The sequence below is a fragment of the Vidua macroura genome, chromosome 3, assembly GCF_024509145.1.
Source record: "Vidua macroura isolate BioBank_ID:100142 chromosome 3, ASM2450914v1, whole genome shotgun sequence".
Lineage (NCBI taxonomy): Eukaryota > Metazoa > Chordata > Aves > Passeriformes > Viduidae > Vidua > Vidua macroura.
The window spans coordinates 88632381-88653741 of record NC_071573.1 but is presented as its reverse complement, the minus strand read 5'-3'; the positions used below and the strand labels follow the sequence as shown (position 1 = coordinate 88653741).

At 37.4% G+C, this 21361-nt stretch overlaps 1 protein-coding gene across 1 annotated transcript in view; it reads right to left on the bottom strand.

The window, feature by feature from the left end:
* EYS (eyes shut homolog) overlaps positions 1-21361 on the bottom strand; it is a 725122-nt gene that overhangs the window by 229668 nt on the left and 474093 nt on the right. Inside the window, 1 exon segment of the mRNA XM_053974015.1 lies at positions 19248-19398. Coding sequence (XP_053829990.1) covers positions 19248-19398 — 151 coding nt within the window.

Sequence of the window (21361 nt, the reverse complement as noted above, 5' to 3'; positions counted from 1 at the left end):
GGTCTCAGAGATAATGAAGAAGAAAATAGGATCAAAGAAGATACAAATTCACTGAATTTCACAAAGGAAGTGAGACACTAAACCTACCTGCAAGATCATGGTGGGTGGGTGACGATTGTCTAGCCATTTTTCTTCTACTTTATCTGACTTAATACTAAGCTTTTATTATGAAGAGGTTAAATGTTCTAGTTTCTAGATTATTCTCCCAAAACTTGGGATATTACTTACTTTGAAGACTTTTGTCTTTGGTTAAAGAAAACCATGCGGAATATCATACCCACATAACTTCCTGCAGTTTAGGTCAGATCAAGAAGCTACCAACTGTGATGGTATTTATGCATCCTTGTGTTAAGGATACCACAAGAAAACCCCATATTTCAACATTCATTTCAGTCAAAGATTAGGAAAGTTATATAACTTCATATGAGTATTTTCATACAGAATATGTAAAGAGGACTTTCTGCTGGCTGTCCTAGTATTTCTTTATAAAGAGGTTGTTAGTTCCTTACAGAAGGAATGGTTCTTACCTGCTAGTCAGGCAGGGCTCTCACTTCTGGAAATACCTTTAGCACACTGAAAAGTCAGACCTACAAATTATCAATGACACCTGTTGCATCCCGGAGTTTGGGTTTAGATTAGGGTTTTTAATTTATGTCAAAATAAGTCAAGTTCTGTAATCCCGCGTTTCCCCCGCGTTGTTCCCCCCCGCGGTTTCTGCCCCCATGTTGCCTGCTGCCGGCTCTTACCCCTGTGCTGCTCCTGTAACCACCCTGCCGTCCGGCCCCGGGAAACCCCGTGCTAGCCACACGATCCCGCTCAGCCCGCGGCTCGGCGCCCGCCCCTGCGGGGCTCTCTGGTTGGTCGCGGTTGCTGACATCATCGCCACGGCAGCCGCCCCTATTGGGCGGCAGGCCGTGGATCCTCTCGCCCCGCCCCTCTATAAAGCCCTATCCTGCCGGCAGTCAGACGCCATTTTCTCCCATGCGAGTGCCGGGAGCGGTCGCGTCTTTCCATCGAACCGCGCCACGTGACCAATAAACCGTTCCTGCCAAGCACGGAGTAAATGGACAAATTCCTTCCTCTTTGCCGGGTCCCTAGCGCACGGTAACAGTGGTTGGCCAGCCCACGCGCCCGAGACACGGAGCCGTGTCCGGGAACCCGCGGCAGCAAACCCCGGCAGCACGTGGAAGCTACGCCACAGCCGGGCTCCCAAGAGCCGCGGTGCAGCCGGGGAGAGCAAAAACCCCACGCCGCAACACCTAACAGAAGTATAAGAGAAAACATTGTGTGTGATTCTTAGTAAGCATGACACAAATTAGCCACAGATGTCCTTCTGAGGTGACAGTGCACTTGAGGGAATATAGTGGGTAGAGCCCAGCTGGAAGATGAGATCCCTCCACTCTGTTGCTCCCACCCCCCATCAGGATGGTAGAGAGAAGGGAAAAAGTGAGCAAACTCATGGGTTGCCATTAAGGCAATATAGCAAAGGAAGAAAAATGATGCAAAAGCAATCACCACCAGCAGGCAGGTGCCCAGCCAGTTCTTGAGCAACAGCTACTTTGGAAAAATTTCTTCCCGTTCTATCACTGAGCATGATGTTATGTGGTACGGGATATCCATTTGGTTACCCAGGATCAGCTGTCTCAGCTGCCTCCTCCCAGGCTCTTGAGCACACCCTGTCTATTCACTGAAGGGTAAGAGCAAGGAACAGAAGGAATTGATGCTGTGTAAACAGTGTTCAGCAACAGCCAAATCATCCATATGTTAGCAACACTGCTTGGGTCACCAGTCTAAAACACAGCACCATACAAGCTACTGTGAAGAAAATTAGCTGCATCTCAGCCAGATCCAGTAGGGAGAATTAGTACATATTGACACATTGCATTTATCATACAAAATTTCACAGATACATTATAATGTAGTTGATGCAATGCTTACTGTCAGTCATTGCATGAAAATACAATTGCCACTAAAGAGGCTAGAGAGATGCAAAGTCATACAAACAGTAGTAAGAGGTAAGAAATAAAAATTCAAGATACTGTACCAGAATATTGTAAAAAAACTGCTGTGAGAGCAATTTTTTTTTTTTTTTTTTAGTGTTAACAATTCAGGAGACACTACATGGTTATGGAAAATTAAATAAACTACCTTAGTGTACCTCATAGCAACATGGATGTTTTTGGTTACTGAGTTTGTATTTATCAGAAATGGCAACAATTTGCTTCACTTCCCATCTAAAGCATAGAAATTTAATTGGTAAAAGTAATTTTCAATGGGATTTAGCAGCAAATTGTCTTATTTTTTCTGAAGAGAAACTCATGGATTTGCATTTTAATAGGATGAAGTTATAGACCCAAAGCTTCATGTTTGTGGCATAAACCTCTATGCTGCTGAAAAAAGTTTGAGAAAAATCACACATACATAAAATAGGAACCGATGAATATTCAGATCAGTTTTTATCTATTAAAATGTGGTAAGAATTTTGCATAACATGCTTTTTTTCTCATGTAGTTTGAATTTTGTGGTTAGATTGCTACAACTGATGCCTCAAAATTTACCTTTATCAAAAAAACCTTTTGAGCAAATTGAGAGTTAAGGAAGATCAGCTCTTGATTTTAGCTGTCTATTGTGGAGAATGCATAAAGAAACTCAGGCAATATTTGTGCAGTCTCATTAATTGCATAAAGAACCAGTCTGCAAGAAATGAACCTGCAGTTACCAAATACAGAACGAAAGAATGGGTGACAAATCTAGGGAACTGTTGGTTCAAAGTGTTATTTGGGTAATCACTGCATTAGTTGCCTGACTAGTACATACATGCTGTCAAATATATCTCTGCCTTGTCAAATATCTGGTTTCTCCTGAATCTGAAGGAGTCCAGCCTAAATTACATGAAAGTAATTGCTCTTGCATAATCTCCTTTAGGTTTATACCAGCAGGTTGTATCACCTCAAGAGCTACAAAAGAAGATTAGAGGCCTTGACCTGGTATCTGCTGGTACACGGTCAACACAATTACCTTTTCCAAGGGGTAAATCCCAGCTCTTCTTTGTTCTTCTTCATTGCCTATAGGGAGTGTAGCGGCCACTATTAATGACTCTTAGATATAATTCTACCTTGAAAAAGAGACTGAAAGGAAGGGGTAAACAAGACCGATAAGCCACAGAAAACTTATGTGTGAAACTATTTTTAGGAAGAAAGTGTGCCTGTATACATTTTCAGTACCAACAGATAGTCTGCCATCAAGCTTGTTACAGAAGATCCCAGAGTACACTTATTCAATGGATGATTACAGCCTTCTGCCCAGGTGCTGGGACTCTGCTTGGAAACAGTGCAATGCTGAAGTCAGTGTCTGGAAGGAGCTCAAAGTATTCAGATGACAGATGTCTGGGATGCAAGCACTGAAGAGCATTGCTGCATTAAGTCACTTCACCGTAGTTTAAGCTTTAAGCTTTTCTGGAATGGACTGATACCAAACACATCCTCTAAGGGCTCATGAAAGTTGTCTGCTACCTGCTCAAGCCTTACTTCTTACTTATCATCAACCAGACCTGCTGAAACTTTCAAAAAGACTCTCAAAGAGTCACACAGAGAAATTAATGAAATGCCAACCTCACAGAGGATGCCACCTGTTGAGATCCGTTTCTTCCAAAAAAACAGCAATTATTTATTTTTGTTGTTTACGTAACATGAGGTCATAAACCTATACCTACAACTCTCAAAGGTGTACTCATTTTGAATTGCAACTGTTAAGATATCAATGTGAAGGCATAGCTCCATCAAACACTACAGAGCCTGTGTAGCAGCCTGCTTGAATGTGCTGTCCACCCCATAATGCAGCCTGCTGCCCATTTCAAGGTAGTAATAATTTTTTAAAAAGAACTTCCAGATTGGATATTAATAATAGGCAAGCAAAGGTAAAGTACCTGACATACTACCTGAGAAGGTCTTATACACATGCACACTACCACATTACCAGGAAAATCAGGATATTTGGGAGCATGAGAAGCTATTGGATAAAAAAGGCTGAACAAGCTCAGCAGAAGGAGTCATCCCAAATGTCTATAACTGCCCTGGATTTTGCACACTGAATAGGAAGAAGAGGCAAAATCAACCAAAAACTGAAGATCTTAACATCTGATCAACCTGGCAACTATGGGAAAATAAAAGTCCTCACAGATGAAAGACAAAAACTGATCTTGCAGGCCTGCCAATATCATTCAAAGACAAATGATCACATGGACTTGAACATTCAAATTCACAAAAGCAACTTGCATGCAAGTTCAAAACAATGTTATCCCTTTTGAAAATGTTCTTCAAAACAAGGAAATAATCTCCACAGAAACAGAATCATATCTTTGTATATCATCAAATCAAATCTTTGCATATCACTGAAACAGCATCTTTTTTCTGATAAAATTAGGGTACTTTTGCATAGGATCTCTGTGAGAATTGATGAGCAAAAGACCTGAGGTGATATGACAGGAAGACATCAAAAACCCAAAAGAATTGTCACAGTTATTTCATTCTTTTCTTATATGAGAGATGTTCCAACCCCTTGATAATTGTGGCCCTCTACTGGAGATGCTGCAGTAAGTCCAGAAGTTTCTTTTACTGGACAGGTACAGAACTGGTCCCATTAATTCAGATATAAACTCACCAGTATGGAATAGAGAGGACGAATCCCCACCCATGCATTGTGAGGATGCCTAACTGGATCACAGACAGCTTGCTGCCCACCAGAAATCCGAGGTTCTCCTTTGCCAAGCTGTGCTCCAGTCAGCTGACACCACAATGTGCCTACACATGGGATTATCATTCCTCAGTTGCAGGACTTTGCAATACCCCCTTTTGAAGTTCATGAGATTTGTCAGCCCATTTCTCCAGTCTGTTGAGGTGCCTCTGGATGGTAGCACAGCTCTCTGGAGAATTAACCACTTTCCAATTTTGAACCAATCTTAGATCTTGTTAGGGGTGCATTCTGTTCCATCATCCAGATCACTAATGAAGAAACTGAACAGTATTGGACCCACCAGTAAATTCAGGGGCACCTCACTAGTTACTGACCTCCACCCAGATTTTGCATCACTGCAGGCCTGGTCATTCAGACTTTTTTAAATCCACCTCACTGTGAACTTCTATATATACCTGTATTTTGTCAGTTTTTACTACGAAGATGTCATAGGAGACAGTGTAAAAAAATTTACTGAAGCTGTAGACAGCATCTACTGCTCTCCCTTGTCCGCCGAGCTAGTTACCTAACTGCAGATACTGTAGGGCTGGTCAAGTATGATTTCCTCTTTTAAATCCACGTTGATGACTTCTAGTTACTTTCTTGACCTCCATGTGTTTGGAAATTGTTCCCAGGAGGATTTGTTCCATCACCTTCCCTGTGACTGAAGTGAGTTGTCTAACCTATAGTTTTGCAGATCTTCCTTCTTGCCCTTCTGAAAGATGATATTTGTTCTCTTCCAGTCTTTAATTGCCATGACCATTCAAAGATAATTAGCAGTGACCTCACAATGGCATCAGACAGTTTTCTCAGCACTCCAGGGTGCAACCCATTAAACCTCAGAGACTTACATATGACCAGTGTGTTTAAAGGATCCCTAACCAATCCTTCTCACAGCTAGGTGGGAAAAGACTTTTTAGATCAAGTCCAACCTATGACCTAATGCCACGTTTTGAATTAAACCATGGCATTAAGTGCCACATTCAGTCTTTTTTTAAAACACCTCCAGGGATGATGACTCCAGCAGTGTTAAGTATTCCTTGCTCCAGATTTTCTCTCTGGTCTTAGGGACCTTCCATTCCTGAAGGCTGGTTTTATGGTGTCCTGGTTTTGGCCAGGAGAGGGCTGATTTTTGCAATAGCTGGGGCCGGGGCATGGCCAGAACCCTAATGTTGTTCCATACCCACTCACATCATTACCAGGGGAGAGGAAAAGGAACTCCCACTTCCCAGGAGAAGGGTGTTCCTTCAAGCTGAAAAAGCTTGTGGGGCAGAATGCTCCGGTATTTGTTTATTGTCAAGCATTTCATCTCAGTGCAGTACAAAGTAGTTGCAGACATTCTTGTGTTTTGCATGTTGACTGATAGAAAGAGCTTGAACAGATTCCCTAAAGGTACTGGAATAGAAAAAACTTCTGGTATCGCACAGGAATATATGATATGCACTTTTTATCAAACAGATTTTTTTACACTGTATTTATTCATCTGAAAATGGCCACCAGTTGCCTTTAGAAATGGAATTATATCATACTATTTTCCTTTAATTTACCTTTTGTTTCATAAACTTTTATTTCCCTCTGTAGGAAATACTAGTCAAAAAGAAAAGGAAATGTTTCTTCCATACTAAATAGAAATCTGAATTCCAATCTCTTATTGAATTCTCCAAATACAGAGTTTGTTTACATCCCTCTACCCCATATGTTTTCTAGAAATGATCTCAAGAGAACAAGACAGAAATTTTCGGTGATGCCTTGGTATCAGTCTTTTAATTTGCTGAGGCTGCTACGTGGTTAGGTTCAAGCATTTAGTACACACAAGTCTTGAGTTCAGGCACTGAAATTATGAAATAATTAAAATGCTTTTGAGAAAAATACTTCCATAAAGCCAAATTTTGAGGGGATTTCAGTGAGAAAGTGGCACAATCATCATAATTTAAGATCAGCAAAAGATTTACAGTGTTTTTTTCCCTTTCTTTCAGATCCAGAATCTTAAGGAGTTTGATTTTCCCATGCACACAGAGCTCTGGTTATTTCTAGCTGCATAAAAGAGCTTCTAGAAGACACAGTTAAAGCCATGCATATCAAAATCTGATATAAACAAGAAACAGAAATCATCTATTTGGCTCAGCATAGTGATTCTGCTGAGAGTTTTGGAGCACAAACTCATTGCTCTCAATGTTCTGATTCAGTGTGGCTGCTCTTAGCCAAGGCCTTTTGCACAGATGGCCTTGGGCCATGAACTTCTTAAAGTTCACTGGCTTCTTTTCTGCAAGAATAGTGTAGCTATAATATCACCAGTTCGAGTGATTTGTAGTTTTGTAATAAGTATAATGATCTTGGCATTTTAGCATTATCTAATGAGAGTGAATTACATTTTTAATCTTGGTTATAGTAGTCAGTTTATATTGTGGACTGCTGATATATTATACATGTGGAATGCAAATGCTTTTTTTTTTAATGTAGAGATGTTGATATTAATAAAATTTTTGCACTTTTTTTAAGCACACTCTTGTTAAAGTGATTCAATATTTATAAGTGTCCCCTTTAATTTGATGCAGAAAATAATCAGTGAGAAAAAACCCTTGATTTCTCACCAGCAATACTTTCTGGTCTGTGGACTTAACACAGCGAAGGATATTTCTTACTTTCTTATTTGAATTTATTTTGTTATGGTGTTAGGAGACTTTATTGAAAAGTTTAAAACACATTTTATTAATATAATATCAGTATTTGCATTATATAAGATAGTATTAAATACATGCATATGTACATACATGCATATTGCATAAGTGAAATTCTAACTTTGCTAAACCAATTCTGGTGAAATTTAAAATAGAAGCAGTAATAATATCACAGAATACAGCTGGGGAAATATACATTTTCACAATCAATTAGTCTGATATTATAAACTTCAAAAATACTTCTCTTAATAGCTTCCTAATAAAATACAAAGTGCAACTTATAACTAATAAAATCACCTAACTTAATATAAATTTTCAAAATAGACTTATCAAGAAGCATTCAGGAAATGATACTGAAAATCTTTACACTTACTTTTATGTCTCCCATTCTATATTTTTAATATTATAAATTTGGAATTAATTAGACATACTAGAAACATTTATTGTACATTTTGATTAATAGTCTAGGTTTAGATTTTACAATAACTAGAAAATTGAAGATTTCTGTGATCTGTATAAGCTGTTCTTGTTTAAGAATCACACAGATCACACAGTACTAATAATGATCTTCAGCAAGAATTCAAACGTGTTTCAAGTTGATAAATCAGTACTGAATTATCCAAAACACTTACATGAACATACTCATATATAAGAAAAAGAATTAACAAATCCATAAAATGACTATAAGCATGCTGAACAACCTAATTAGAAAAAAACAAATAAAAGGTGTCACTCTTCACTACAATGCTCCCTGTGCATACCTCTTTCCTATAAGTCAGTATCTGAAATACTGCAGTGGCCAAGATCATCATCTGCAGCCTTTTCAACAAAGATTGACTTGAAAAGAATAACACAAGCCAGCAATACACTATTACAGGAATGTTTTAGCTTTTTCTTGATGGTACCACTTCTCTATATTGTTTAGCCTTGAAGACATAACAAGAACACATTCCTAGATGGTAAAGGCTACTGGCACACTAGTAACAAGGAATCCTGCAGGGCAGCACTGGATACTTTCAGGAAGGTATCTGACGTCTCCTACCTATTTATTTTTTGATCAATGCATTAGGCAAGACTGTCTATTACCATTGTACAGTATATTGAAATTAGAATAAAATTGATTTACTGATGCAATTCCATGACATTTTGCTCTTTACCTGCAAAAACCCTTTAAAAAAATAAAAAAATCACCTTCAAAATATGCATGACAGAACTAAATATGTTACAAAAATTGTAATATAAATATTTGTGTAAAAACATCTCTCTCTGCCAAAACACTAAACCATTATTCATTTTCAAAAGAAAAGTAACTGCCCATGGAAAAATACCTGAGTTCTAAAAAAGGAAAAATAGCAGTAAAACAGTAGGAATATGATAAAAATCTTGATGGTAGAAATATAAACACTGGGATGTTGTGATGCAAGAGTAAATATCAAGAAAGGTGTAGGCTGCACCAGAAAAAGGCAATATAATAAAAGTAGTCAAACAAATATATACAAACTGGCACAAATCATTTTGCACTAAAATTTCATGCAAAATGAAAAAAATTATATTAGAGCTATATTATGTATCACCAAGATGATGATAGTATTTGTTAAATAGTATAGCAGGATAGAAGGGGTAAGGCAGAAGAGACAGTAATAACAGAGTTTAATTACTCCAAGCAGTCTGGTAAGAAATTATGACAAAATATGCTGATGGGACTACATTTTTAGATGCTGTAAACAGTGGTTTCTTGGAGCCATTAGAGAAACTATAAGAGATATAACTCTAGGCAAATAATATATTTCAATATTTCAAAATATAATAACTGAACACTGCCCCCCCAAAACATTAAAAAAACCCTGACTATAATATACTCAACCTCTGTGTTCTCCTGGGAGGAAATCACACTAAAAAAGCCATCAGAAGTTTTAACTGCATCAAGACAAGGTTATTAAGGATTAAAAAAATTAGAAAACTCAATGCTTGGTAAAATGTTTGCAGGTTACAGAAGAACACTTCTATAGAGTTCAGTAACTGCATATGATCAAATTTTAAAAAATCAAGCATGACTTAAAAAAAAAAAATAAAGCAAAAAAGAGAGATTGATTATCAAAGTAGCAGAATAAAGAAGACTATTAGTCAACACTTTTCCAGCCAAAATATGGGTGAAAGTTTAAAAAGGTAATATCTGGTAAATTAAATCTACTATAATGCATACTTTAAAATGTTCTGGGATATATTTTAATTTTGGCTGAAAAAAGTACTTAAGCCATAAAATCATAAAAAATCTCAGGCTGGAAGGAATCTCACAAGATCATCTGGTCCATCCTTTCATGTAAAAGGGAGTTTAGATGAGATTATCTAGCACCCTGTCCAATCACATAATGAAAACCTCCAGTAGTAGGGACTCTACTATCTTCCTGGGGAGGTTGTTCTATGTTCATCAAAACTTTCTAATATGTGAAAGCTAGGAAGCCTGGAATTGTGCAAAAATATTATATAACTTTTTAATTAAATATGTTTGGTAACAATGTAGAGAAGAGTGGCAAATGAAAGGCCAAAATGATTGAAGCAAACTAAAACCCAGCAAATATATATTCAGGAGAAAATTCCTGAATGTTCTATTGAAAAATGTAAGTAGCAGAAACATGGGACAATATCACATAAAGAATCTAAAATTTTGTTTAAGGAAGTTATGCTTCCTTATTAATGTCCCTTGAACACATCAATGATCCTGTATAAGAGGGTTGTGGATACTCTCAGCTCAGTCAGAGAGAAAGAGAAAGGTTTTCTAACCAGGCGAGAGCCTGGGAAGCAGTTGGGAAAGAATGCAAATAATTCTCTATCTTGTTGTTCATATTGTTTATAGATATGTTCTGCTACCGTGCATCATTCACTGCACACCAACGGTGTGGGATGTTTTTACTCTAAGACCAATGAAATTAATCCGCACGATGTTCTCTATGTATAGAGCGGTGCATTTGAAATAAATCGGAGTTCATTCTCTTTGCCTTCTAACTTGAAGTCTTTTGTTCCCGTCCTGCTCAACAGTGACAAGGGTCACCCAAAAACTGAGCCAACCTAATTTCCAAAGATGTTTTGATATTGTTCCTAAGCAAAAGTTCTTCAAGAAAATTAGTAATTGTGGGAAATACAGGAAGGTGGTTTTTTAGGTGCGTGGTGAACAAACCAAATAAAAGACAAAAATTAACAATACCAATTGAGTTTTCACACTGGTTAGATGCAAAAATATTGCCCACTGAGTCTTATGCTGTTAAAAACATTCACAAATTATCTGACAATGTAAGAAGTACTGATGAAAAAAAAAACCACGCAGATCAAAACAATCTACTCAAAATAGGCAAAACATCTCTCCAGTCAAGAGAGAGCACCTCTGACTTCAGAGTAATACTTAATTATATAAGAACAGAGCATTACCATGACTTACCAATCTAAAGAAGACCAAATAACAGAATATGTGATAGTAGCCAATGAAATATTGATATATAGAAGTATTTTTGATGATGTGACAAATATTTATTTAGTATATAAAAATGCATAAATATTTAAAATATCTTGAGCAACAGTAAGTGGTGCTCTTAATTAAAATAGGTGATGCAAAGACAGAGTCAAAGCATATCCTAAGTAGGACATTAGAAAGTAAATACATGTCAGGATCTAAGGCTATCATGCCAAGATTCAACAAGAAGTCAGATTCTCCTCAGGATGCAAAATGCATTTTAAATCAACAAACACCCTGAAAAATCCTTTCTGAATGTTGTAAATCACAAATCTGACAACAGAGTGGACTTAGAAGATGTATAATGTGTGTAGGCAAAGTCAAATTAAAAGGGAGCAGCATAAGTATAAGGACAAAAAATCTCATCCCATTTTTTGAAAAATACAGACTGGAATTGATGCAAACAGGAACAACTCAGCTTCAGAAATGTAGCACTAAAACCACAATGAGATTTTGGATGTGAGTCAACACTGTTCATTTTCATTTTCTGTACCACAGCAGAACCTTAAATTCTACTGCATAGCTACTACAAACTAAACAGCTGTATTTCACTATATCTAGAGGGAAGACTAATGCTTGGCAACTAGCTTTCACTTAGTCTATCATGAACTAGATTTTAAACCGATGGATCAGATAATTCTTTAAATTATATAAAATATGAAATATTCTTCATATAATTCCTAGGCAGATTTATGATCTAATAAAAAAAAAAAATAAACCCAGAAACCTATAACCACTCTGCCTAAAAATTATTTTAAAAAACATATGATTTTTAATAGTTAAATATGGACATTTCATATATGCTGTGGAACAACAGGAAATGTATGGACATTCAAGAACTGCCCCTCTAATGTTTCAAACTACCCATTCTTGCTTATACCACTATAGCTAACAGTTGCCTTGTTAGCCATGTAATAGTCTAGTATGCCTTGCAATCCTGTGACAGATTGGATGTTCTTTCCTTTGTTGGCTTCCCCAGAATACTCTCAGGCTGAACACTGCAGCCCAGGGAGCATTAATTGGGTCAGGACCACTGTAATTTGCCCACATCCAACAATTTCTGTAGCAGGATGCTAAAGAAACATGTACATATTATATTATTAAAAATTATAGTGTGAAGGCTGCTGTCAGAGCCTAAGATTAATCAGGTAAGGTGAATGCCAGATAATCAAATCTAAAGCACTGTGCACAGATTGTACTAAATTCTCCCACTGCTTTGCAATGCTCTGGCAAGGGAAATGGATCATAAACTGTTTCTAACTAGACAGTTACAGAGGGGTTACTGTTGTGTTAGTCTATAGAAGCACAGCAGCTGTAACATAGAGCAAATTGCTTTTGGATCATTCTAAATTAAGGATCTGATTCTGTATTTTGTAGCACCTGTTTCACATTGTCCATTTCTTCACTCAATGCCACTGAATTCTGTGGATGAGTTATTAAAAGAGAAAGAAGATAATTTTGTATGTTTTAGCAGTTGGTTATTAAAATGTTTAAAACATTTTTATCTACAAATGTATATACCTGAGAATAACTTAAAACTAGTCAGTGCCTATGATTGTGATATCACATTATCTCTTTTTCATAGAAAAACTGTATGTATTGTTACATATGCATAGTGTATTTTACGCAGTTGTATTTGAAGTACAAGCCTGATAGACTACAGTGTCTGAGTCTTTAGATATATGATTTCATACAGATATATGATTTCATATAGATATATATTTCCACCTTACCTTCAATGTTAATAAACTATGATCCTGAGCATATCACTCAATTATCTGTTGCCATTTCCCCATTGGTAACATATTGATGCCCACATATGTATTTGTACACCTTCCCCTTAATCTTTAATCTTTATTTAGAAGATTGCTCTGCTGGTACAGAAGAGAGAAATCTCTCCTTTCCTTCTGAAACTTCCCTGTTTTAAAACTTGCAAGGTTTAATTATAGAAAAAGGCTTGAGTTGAAAAGGAATATGAAGATATAATGACATTTCACATTCTCAATAGTAAAATACTATTAAGTCTAGAAATATAAATTACTGGAACAGTTATAGCAGCAGAAATAACAGTAACTGCAATCAACTGCTCCTGCTATAGATATTTGAAAACAATATTTAATTTCCCTTTGAATGTATCAATCTTCTCTGCAGAGAAAAAGCTTTTGTAAACAATTAACAATACTAAAACTAGCATGAAATTAGTTATTTTGAAACATGTCTTGAGATTTCAGAAACAATAATTTTTTTCTCTATTTCTGATCAGAAAGAGGTTTTTTTCTGTGTATAATTTGGTTTCTCTTCCTTTTCTGTTGATTTTTATGTCTTAAAAAACAGTGATCATAAACAACTTTAAACCCCCAATGTTTTAAAAAGATGATGTTATTTAACTGTTCAAATTATTTTCCCATTTACCTGTGGCAAGTCTGAACTATTTCCATCATATTCTTTATCAAAGAAATATCAAAAATAAGTAATAAACTAAGCTGGCACAGAACCAAAGAGGATTTTATTCACTGTGGCAAGACAGCAGGACAAGATGTCTGCCAGCCAGCTATTTAGAGTTTAGCTTTCATACTTACTTTCAGCAATGACTTCCTAGACTGTCAGATGACTCCACTAAACTTTGCCAAGGACAGCTTACAGAGTCATAAAAACAATTTCTTGCTGCGCATGAAACAGATTGCAGTACTTGAACTTAGATGAATTCATTTGTGTTTCAGTGCATGTATCTGCTGATACGAAATCTGTTGCACTGAAATCTTTTGATTTCAACCTATATGTTCAGATCCTCCAGATTTCATACCAAGCCAAATACTTTTTCCGTCTTTGGCCTGTGGATTGCTAAGGGAACTGCAGATATGTAGGAGGAAGAAGTGGGAGAGACAAACTGTTATGGTCTGAGCATAACCCCCATTTCCCATCCTCCTGTGCCACTCAGAGGTAGGAGACAGAGTTGGGAGTGAAGCTGTCTGGGACATGAAGTAAGGATTATCCACTGCCCTTCCCTTGCCCACAGAGCCAGTCTTCTCAACAGAGAATGTAAGCATACAGGTCAGGCAGAGTTTCCCTTCTGTAAATCCATGCTGGTTGTTCCTAAGGATGTGCTTGTCCTTCATTTGTTTCTATATTAGTATCAGTGCCATTGACCTGACTGCCTCATGGTTACCCATCTTCCTTTTTTAAGATGAACATAACATCACATTTGTCTTTTTCCACTGTCATCAGGGGCTTCCTCTGATTGCTCTAGGATTTCAGAGGTAATGGAGAGTGACCTAGTGATAACATCAGCCACAGGTGCATGCTTATAAATGTCTCTCTGAATCCATGGTACATTATATGTCTGGTTTACTTAAGCAGTCCATAACTATATCTTGTCTAGTGTTTGTCGCCACCAATCACAGGCACTAAGACTGAGATCTGGGAGGTCTGAGATCTTCTGAATAGTGAAAATATCTATTGGGTATAATGGCATTGCTTCCCCAGATGTCACAGATATTCTTTTAAATGCATCACTGATCGAGGGTAAGGCTCCGATCTCCTGAAGAGACTGTGGCAGAAACGAAAGAAATCAGTAGAATTGTTGCACCTTGCTTTACATACTAAGTGCACTCTGACTCTAAGTAATTCCAAATAATAAGCATACAGAAAACAAGAAGAAATATGTGGAAAGAATGCATGGACATTTCAGAGCTGATTAGGAAAATGCATAGGAAATCATCAGAGGAGACAATATTTTACCCTGAGGGCTTTGTAGGTGTCGTGGTTTGACATGGAAGTGAATTTTTTCCAGGAAATTGGGTCAAACCAATCAGTGGTCAGGTTTGGATATTGGCACCTGGAGTGACCACTGAAAGTATGGACATGCCTCTGAGAACACAGGGGGTTAAAAGCAAGAACTCCCAGGAGAACTGTCTCTTTTGGTTCCGGTCATCAGAGAGTGCAGACTCTCCCCTGCCCGGCCTCGGGCTGGGTGGGGGAGGGGAAGCCACGCGGCCTTATCCGGGTAGGCCGAGGGGCTGAGGGTCTGGAGCCGAGCCAGCTCCTGTGGACAGAAGGGTGGAGAGAAGTGGAGATGCCTTTGCCCCCCCCCACCCCCCCCAAGAGGGAAAGAGACAGAGAGCCTGGCAGCACCTGGAAATTTGCCGGCAGAGGAGAAGGAGAAGGGGGGGGATGGTGCCCAGCGTGGGAGGCGGAAAGCCGGACCGAGATATCAGCCGTCCAAGGAGTCTGAACATTTAACCCTTTCCAGGAAATGAGGGCTTTTTAAAAGTATTACTCCTCCTTGATTTGTAGTGGAAGAGAGATGGTCCGGGACCTGAGATGTTAGAAGAAGAAATATTTAGGTGGGAGGAGATGATGAAGTAGCTTTTAGCTGGGCTTTTCTTGTTAGCCATGGACTGAACTAAAATCTCCTGCAATAGAGACTGCATTTTAGGGGGATGCAGTGGTGACCCAGGGAGACCTGTTTCAGCTTTGAACAGCACAAGAATGGCGAGAAACGAAGAAAGCTGAGGAGGGAATGGTGATACCCTCTGTCTTCGGGAAGAAGATGAGTCCTGTTTTTGGACCCCTCGGCCCCAGGGGAAAATGGGGGGGACTGTAGTCCCAGGATGAGAAACTGAACTGTTATATCTTTGGGTCTGTGGCAAAGCATCCTTAAAGGAGCCCTATGAGCAATCTGTCCATGCACGGTGGTGAGAGCGCTGTGCCATGGAATGGAGAGTGTCACACTGGCAGATTTTTTTTCTTTCCGGGCGGTTGCCATGTGTGACAGGGAAACACAGGGGGGCAGCTGTGTTTCCTGGGGGGTCTGTGGTGCAAGAGAGACTTCTCTCTCCCTTGATAGTTTAAGTATAGATTACCTGAAGGGTGGTAATTTGATCAAGAATCCCGGGTGATGTTTCATGGCTGGGTGTTTTTGGAATTGGGAGGAGGAGGGGTGGTTTAAAAGGTCTTCATCCTGGATTTAGTTTATGTGTTTTCTGTATTAGTAGTAGTTTAATAAAGTTTTTTTCCTTTGTTATTAAGCTTGGGCCTGATCTGCTCTGTTCCTGATAACATCTCACAGCATTTATTTAGAAAAGGTGCATTTTCATGGGGACGCTGGCATTGCGCCAGTGTCCAACCATGACAGTAGGTCATCTCAAACGTCAATAAAAATGAAAGGTAGAGGAATCTATCCTAGAAATGAATCATTTAACTTGAGCCAATTCCAGTAATACACGACTTCCATGTCAACAGTTTCTGATACTGACAGCTAGAAGTTCCTGTTAGTCAGAAACTGAAGGAGTCTAGGGCCTGAAGTCACTGTTCTCTGCAACTTCCACAATATTGGAAGGTAGGAGAGCCAGAGTGAACAGCAGAGTGAACTAGTCCTATGAGAGAAGGAGCTAAAACAAGACAACGTATTATTAGGTGAATACTGCAGATATCACAAGGGTCATTATCAAACTTGACTCCAAGAGTGATCAGAGCACTTGTCAGAAAAAGCTGAGTCTCAGCTGGAGCAGAAATCTCCCTTGAAGCAAACTGCAGGATGAAGGTCAGAAACAGACCTGTTCTGTTTCAGGGATGAGGAAGCTTTTACAATAGAAGCCTGACTGCCTGGGTCTAAACTGATGGAAAAGAAACTTTCTGGAGTGGTTTCCTACTGCTGGGGTTGAAAAGCCCACATAAAGAGTACTTGGACAGGCAGCTCTCCACTCCCTGACAAAAGGGAAAAAACCCAGCCTTTATAGACTATATTTGTCTTGGACCCTACAGATTTTGACAGGGAAGCCAAAGAAAATTGAACTTCCCTGAAGCTAGAAAAGCATAAAAATAAGAAAAATGAGATACTAAGATCAAACTGAATACAAAAATCACAAATAAGCAAAGAAAATTAAATGAAATAAAGGCTGAGGTGATCTCAAACAGAAAGAAAGCTGCAAGAAAGCTCAGTGGAAAACTAGAGAGGCAACTGAGAGTTGAGGGTATATTTTTGCCTTTTTGGGGAAGTTATAGGAACATATGCTTTCCAAGTACTAATAGAAGTTAAGTAACACCAGCTTGAGCACTTGTACATGCCCCACATCTATTACCTAAATAGATAACAATCATGAACAACAACATCTCACCTATTAATCCTGCATTAAGAATAGAATTGAACTGCAACACTCTCAAAGAAGGAAAGCCCATGTTGATATGACAATCCAACACATACAGGCAAAATTTTTAGCAATACATTACCTTTAAACCATTGTGTTTAATTTCTATTTGAACTTCCCTAATGTAAATTTATTTTTATAGATTTATTTGGCCTTTAGCTAGTAAAGAGCTATTTTTCATCTCAAAATTCATTCTCATATATACATTATTACTATATCCCCCAAGCAAATTGCTTGTTTACCTGCTCCAAAATACACTATGTGAATTGAGCTTCTCTAAGCCTTCATTATAAATTCTTTGGGGTATCCTCCAAAAATATTTCTTAGCTTCTAGAAGAAAGGTCATTTAAACATTGAAAATAAATTTTTTCTATATCTCAATGGTATGGATACATTTTTGTAACAAATAAAATTCTATATACAATTGAGGAGAAAATATTCCAGACAAAGATATAGTTTGTATATGAACATTTGAATTAAGGGAGAAGTTGTATAAATATGAATACTATTTGATGTGTTCTTTTAATGTAAGTATGAGCTACTTAGAACACTTTTTGTGAAATACTTTACACCTAAAAAGCACTTACTCACAAGAACTTTTAAGCTGGATTTCCACACTCTTGTCACATCATTGATTACTGTGCAATTTATTATAAGGTGAAAGCAATCTAGAAATGCTACATTACAGTAGCAGTATCAAAACATGCTAGTGCTTGAAATGACTCTATTTGCCTCATGATAAGATGACCTTTGCTTACTGAAGAATGGAACAGAAATAATAACATTAAATCAATTGCACATGGTGATGCCTACCCTAAAATATGGCTTAAAAAATGAAAACTGGACTACATATGCCCAGTTTTTACAATGTACTGGAGAAACAAAACCCCTGCAGTCTAACTTGCTCCAGTTGTGGGGTGACACCAATCCAAAGATTCCTGTTCGGATAAATGAGACTCACGCTACAATATCTCAGTGCTATCAGTTTAATTTATTTCACAACATGGAAAGCACAAACACTCAAAGATACTCTTTATTATGTAAAGGTGAACAGTTTTACATTTTGGAAGCACATTTGAGAATGAGACAAGAGAATTAAATAGTCCAGGTAACCGCACAGGTTGGCTTTGGATAAGTGAAAGTCAGATATCAACTTGGAGCTATGTAACTAGCAAGGTCACTGGCACTAATGTCAAAAATATAATTAAAAAAACTTGTACATAGCTCTAACAATAGCCCCTTAGACGCTGAGGTCCATACTTAGACACCTGACAAGATGTAAAAGGCTGAACTAGCTGCCCTGGGAGCCATGTTGCACAGGGGCCATGCTGCTGGAAGCTGGCCTAAGTGTGCCCTGGGTGTATGGTGTCAGTCTCAAATGAATTATGGGGTCTGGGGCTTTGATCTGTGTTAGCATGAAGAGTTTGAGTGTCATGAACTGGAATAGAAATTGCTAACTATACTCATCCTGCTTTGGAAAAAAAAAATTGGAAATCACTTAAGTGATGTGTATCTGTTATTGTGACTACTCTACCCCAAAATCCTCCATAAGATAATGAGTAATGATCTGCTTGTCTCCAACTCTCTGCATGACCCTGTGGATATTCTTCTTCCCTAACTCTGTACAAGGTCCACTGCATATAGTAATATCCCTGCATACGTGATCGCCCGAGCTGCATACAGACCCCCACAAATTCAAGCTCCTATGCTGTCTCTCATTAATTAATGCAGTTCCACAGGTTAGCTTCCTCTTGCCTCGTCTGTTTTTACATACACCTGTCTGAGACAGCACAGGATGCAAACAGAGCCTCCTTTCTTTTGGAAACCATTGCAGTTACACTTTTCATAGAACTAGCACCTGATGTACAGGTACCTCCTCTAAATTTGATCATATTTGCTCCTTCACTCTGCCTACTCAAGACAAACAGGATTTCAGATAATAACTTTAGACCATAATGCCCTTTTTGTTCACTTACCAAAGTCCCACACATGAGAAATACTCTGCAAGGGACCATATTCATCCCTTAGATGCAACTCTCAAAAAGCTGTAATTTTTACTTTTTTGCATGATTTAAATCTCTTCAGTTATATCATATTCAACATGCCATTCCTAAAATAATACAAATATTTAATAATAATAATAATAATAATAATAATAATAATAATAATAATAACAACAACCAATACCTCTTTTGCTGCATGAGGATGAGGCAAACCTCCAACAAATATGGATCCTGTTTCAAGCCAATAAGAAGTGGACCAGAAATTTCTAGTTATACTTGTATTTGAAGATAACTTCAGGATTGACATTTCTGCTTCACATGGTACCATGCTTTGCCTGCACAAATTCAGAAAGAGGCACATTTTATCACCATATATTGTTTACATTACTGTCTATCTGACAAATTAATTAGGCTGTTACTAAAACAACAAGGAAAGAAAATCAAGTAAATAGCTGTTTTGTATTATAAAATTATAAACGTAAAAGAAGCTGTTTAAAAAGCTGTAAGTTGACTTGTCTTTGGGGTTAGAAATTCTATTGAAATGAAGCCATATTGTAAATCTGGGCAGTTTAATTGCTAAAAAAAGCCAAAGGACATAAATGACTGAATAAAAAGAGTTAGAAAATTTTTAATAATAAGAAGACTTCTTAATTTGCAAAAAATGCATCAATTGAACTGAAATATTTTAAATAGCCTTCTTTCTCATCTCGCAAATTCTCATCACACACACAAATCACAAAAGCAATTTAAAACAAGCTGCATTTTAGAAAGTGCAGAGTTACTATAATAATCTGTATTAGTTATTTTTGAAAGCATCATTCCTAAAGCTGAAGTCAGTAATATATATTAATTTATACATTCCCATTTCCCTCCCCCACTTACATACCCTCTTAAAAATGTTGCCATTAACAACATGCATAAATTGGCAACAACAAACAGAAGGTACCAAGCAAACATTTTGGTTTCTTTCAAATTTTTTAAATGATGTAAAGGTCATTTGCATTCCATTAATCAGCTGGCAGCAATCATTTTATCTTCATATAAGAAAGCACAATAAGGACATATCAGACCTAAACCAGTTTCTCATGGGGGAATTTCTTTCAGCCTATCCTTCTGTCTGTACATGAAACAAATCAGAATTCTATCAGCTGTATATTTAAAGATATCCAAGTGTCTTTGTAATATGAGTGTCACCAAAGATCTATGTGAAAATAGCACATACAAAAACCCCCTAAAGAACCCCCCCCCAAAAAAACCAACAAGAAAAAAAAATACAAAAAAAACCAAACCAAACAAAACAAAACAAAACAAAACAAAACAAAAACAAACCAAAAAACCAAACCAAAATAAACCAAACAAAAACACAAAAAAAATCCCACACCAAAATCACAAACCAACAACCCACAGCTCTGTAAAAGCAGTTTGGGTAGGATGCAGTAGGTATTCTATGAATTCAGTTTATTTCTGACAATGCGAAACAAGCTTCTGAAAATTCTTACAAAAAAGAGCATTAAAAGCTTTCTTAACTATATTCTGTCATATGGTAATATATGGATTCTCACATATTATTTCATAAAGTCCTTTATGTGTTTTTAACAGACATAGTGGAGAGCTAACATTAGTAACATTTGCAAACAGTTCTCTATGTTTTCCATGTAATTCTGTTCTGAGATACTTTCAGAATATGCAAACATGGTGATATGTATTTACAGAAAGGCCTATAAATATTTGTGTATGTAAAATGGCCTGTTCATCCTATGGCAAATAACTTCAGGTGAAGAATAAAAATTTTTTGTTTGTTGCTAAAAACAAGAATGAAGAAGAGAAATAAATTGGGGTTTTGATTCTGTGGACTGAAAACTAGTGTCTTAATGGATTGATTCAGGGGATTTTTTTGTTCTGTCTTCAGTTTTTTTGAACTTGATAATAGCTAACATGAATGTGAAAAAGGAGCTAAATGTATCTAGAATCAAGGAAAAAAATGTTTTTCATACCATGTTTCTTGGCTATTATACTATGACTTTATGTCTAAGAACACACACAAGGTTCTGTAACACACCATTTTCGTTAATGACTTACAAAGGAAGCTTGCTGATAATGAGTGTAACTGGCACAATCATTCTCTGTAGCTCTATTTTCAATGGTCAAGAAATCTTTGCTACTGTTTGAACCCAGTATGACATCTTGGATATATCATGCTACAGAAAAGAGCGTCAGTGAGACTTCAAATGAAAAAAAAATATGATTTTGTAAATATCTAAAGTTACTTCTCTTCCTGATGAAATGATATTGTAATCA